Source organism: Penaeus vannamei, chromosome 28, assembly GCF_042767895.1.
Source record: "Penaeus vannamei isolate JL-2024 chromosome 28, ASM4276789v1, whole genome shotgun sequence".
Taxonomy (NCBI): Eukaryota; Metazoa; Arthropoda; class Malacostraca; order Decapoda; family Penaeidae; genus Penaeus; species Penaeus vannamei.
The window spans coordinates 28,429,480-28,431,979 of record NC_091576.1 but is presented as its reverse complement, the minus strand read 5'-3'; the positions used below and the strand labels follow the sequence as shown (position 1 = coordinate 28,431,979).

Below are 2,500 nucleotides of genomic sequence, written 5' to 3'. Positions count from 1 at the left end.
TCTTAGATAAATATCTATTAACCCCGAAGTTCAATGACCCCTTATATAGTTCCATCGACTCCTCCTCCTTCCTCGCCCTAACCTGGGTGACGAGCAGACCATCCTCCATCGTTCTCAGTGACTTCATCATCTCATCGCTGGTGCCGTAGATCTGAGAGCCGTCGATATATGCCGTCCTCTCGTTCATTTGTTCTCGTGGACCTGAAGGAAGCGTTTCTTGAGACAGCTATTTCAGGCAACCGTTTTGGATTTAGAAATGTACGTAGTCAGTTATCGAATTTTGTTATATTTAGCACGAATTGCTATCGGAGAAGAGCGAGGAGAAACAAAAGGCAGCGGATCAGTATAAAAGGGATTTACCACGTTCTCCGAAGTGTGTGAAATTGCCAGGGAAACACACCGGATTGTTTATCAGGGTTCTTTACAGAAGAGCGGATCATAATAACAACACACCGAAATGGCAGCGTGGGGCAGACGCTGAACGGATGAACTCCATGCACGTCTGGTTGAACTGGGCGTAGAAGGGGTCATCTGCAGGGATGGAAATTGGTGCGCACTCGGGGTGGGGGGGGGTGTCGCCTAGGGCCTCGGGACAGCACGGAATCGCCTCCCCATTCTCGCCTGGAAAGTATTATCCTTTTCAACCTCTTTATTCCATGTGTAAACACGATTGCCCGTTTTACACACTTCGGATATGATGTACATATTAGTTCCTGAAACATCAAACAAGTAAAAACAGTATGTCGTTTTTTTTAGATAATGATTTCATGCTAAAATTATCAACCATCTTCAGGCCTCCTCACCAGCGACAGGTGCAAAGGTCAGGTCGTGGTCCAGAAACTGCCCATAGGTCATGAAAAGGACGGAGACGGGATGACCCTCGATCTGTCGGGGGTGCCTGACAGTGGAGCTGACACGGCGGGCACTGGGCAAGGCGAACCCGTCCTGGGCAAGGCGCAGGCTTGACACTCCTGTAGAATAACAGTATGATATGCATGGTGTACATGCATGACTTAGCATGGCATATTGCAATTCTATTGATTATACATTTCGTGCTATAAAGTGCAAGTAACAGGTTAAAAAGTTGAACACATGGAATGGTATATGCAATTATGCTTATTAAGCCGAAGGAAATATAGACGAGGACTTCAGTAAACGAAAATCACACCTACCATCACCATAGCTCGTCGGAGCCAAGCGGCGGAAGGGGCTAAAAGTGGCTCCCCAATTTGGATTGTTAATATTGTTGCAGGTGCCGTTAGCGGACCGGTAGGGCGTGCTTCCACAGACAGGTGTCGGCGAGGTTTCGTTACATGTCTCAGACCAAAACAAGTCAAAGGTTACATTCATTTTGCTAAGTTTGAGTCTGGAATGAAAGTATCGTTCGGCTGAACATTTAAAAGTCCAAAGAAGGCCATGCTTCTCCCTTTCTAATGGACATTCAAATTAAAAAAATTCATGAGAACAAGTTGTCAATAGGAAATCGGCGGCAAGAGTTACTGAATAGCACTAAACTCACTTGTCCTTAAGGAAAGAAGTGGCTTGGTCCATCATGTAGCCCTTTTTTGATAACTCAATGGAACGTGGGGATGACCTCTTAAATAGTATTTGGTGCATGTATGCAGGGGAATCACGAGGTAAGCTCATATTCTTGCTTTTTATATTCCGAGTAATCTGATCCTTTTCCGCCAGCATCGACTCTCCATGTTGCATGCTTTGGCTGTCGAAATGAATGATATTGCTTTTTTAATGCTGTGCATAAACTAGATCCATAAATATACATATATTTATACATGTGATAGAGATAGGGAACTGTGTTTCAAAAATTGCAAAAGGGAAATGAATTCAAAGAGAATTCATGGAAATAATCTAAAATGTCTTTACCTTATATCCTCGGACGAAATCTGGACAGCAAACGGTGTATGTTCCCATGACATGTCAGTGATTAAAAAAAAAATATTCGGCTTTCCTTCCCAGAAGGATTTATACCAAATGTTATCTGAAAAATATAGTAACGTTGACTTTTATGTTCTTATCGAAAGTCTCATTTGGATACGAATTACAAGATTACCAGAAAAGACGGGAAAATATCAAGAACGTAATTAAAGTGATTCCTTTCATTACTTGTTACCATGAGTGCCGAATAGAGGAAAGAAACACTAAATGTTCATTCTGACCTTTCTTAACTGGCAAGTAAATCCCTTGCAGACCCACAACCAAAGTTAAGAGTAAGGCAGCCTGCAACATCCTGGAAAGCATATAATGTTATTAAGTGGCATTTTGCGTAAGATTATTCTTACACGCTTATCTATTACACTATGTTAGAATGTTCAGATAAGTAAGTGTACACAGGTGTGAACAGCGTAAGTTCATAACTTCTTATACTTCACTCACTTCTAACATATAGAAATTCAGTATATTTCAGTGGAAAATTATTTAACACGGTGTTTTCTGGAATATTTATTGTTCCATTACTGACTGTTCTAATGTAATGTATTCA

General features: G+C 41.7%; 1 protein-coding gene across 1 annotated transcript in view; it reads right to left on the bottom strand.

Annotated features, from left to right (window-relative positions):
- LOC113828004 (salivary peroxidase/catechol oxidase-like) overlaps window positions 1-2,500 on the bottom strand; it is a 6,984-nt gene that overhangs the window by 2,813 nt on the left and 1,671 nt on the right. The window contains exons 2-8 of the mRNA XM_027380945.2: window positions 2,178-2,248; window positions 1,885-1,999; window positions 1,520-1,720; window positions 1,173-1,366; window positions 804-971; window positions 454-621; window positions 83-201 (exon numbers count right to left, since the gene is read on the bottom strand). Coding sequence (XP_027236746.2) covers window positions 83-201; window positions 454-621; window positions 804-971; window positions 1,173-1,366; window positions 1,520-1,720; window positions 1,885-1,999; window positions 2,178-2,247 — 1,035 coding nt within the window. The 5' untranslated portion in view covers window position 2,248. The remainder of the gene's footprint in view (window positions 1-82; window positions 202-453; window positions 622-803; window positions 972-1,172; window positions 1,367-1,519; window positions 1,721-1,884; window positions 2,000-2,177; window positions 2,249-2,500) is intronic.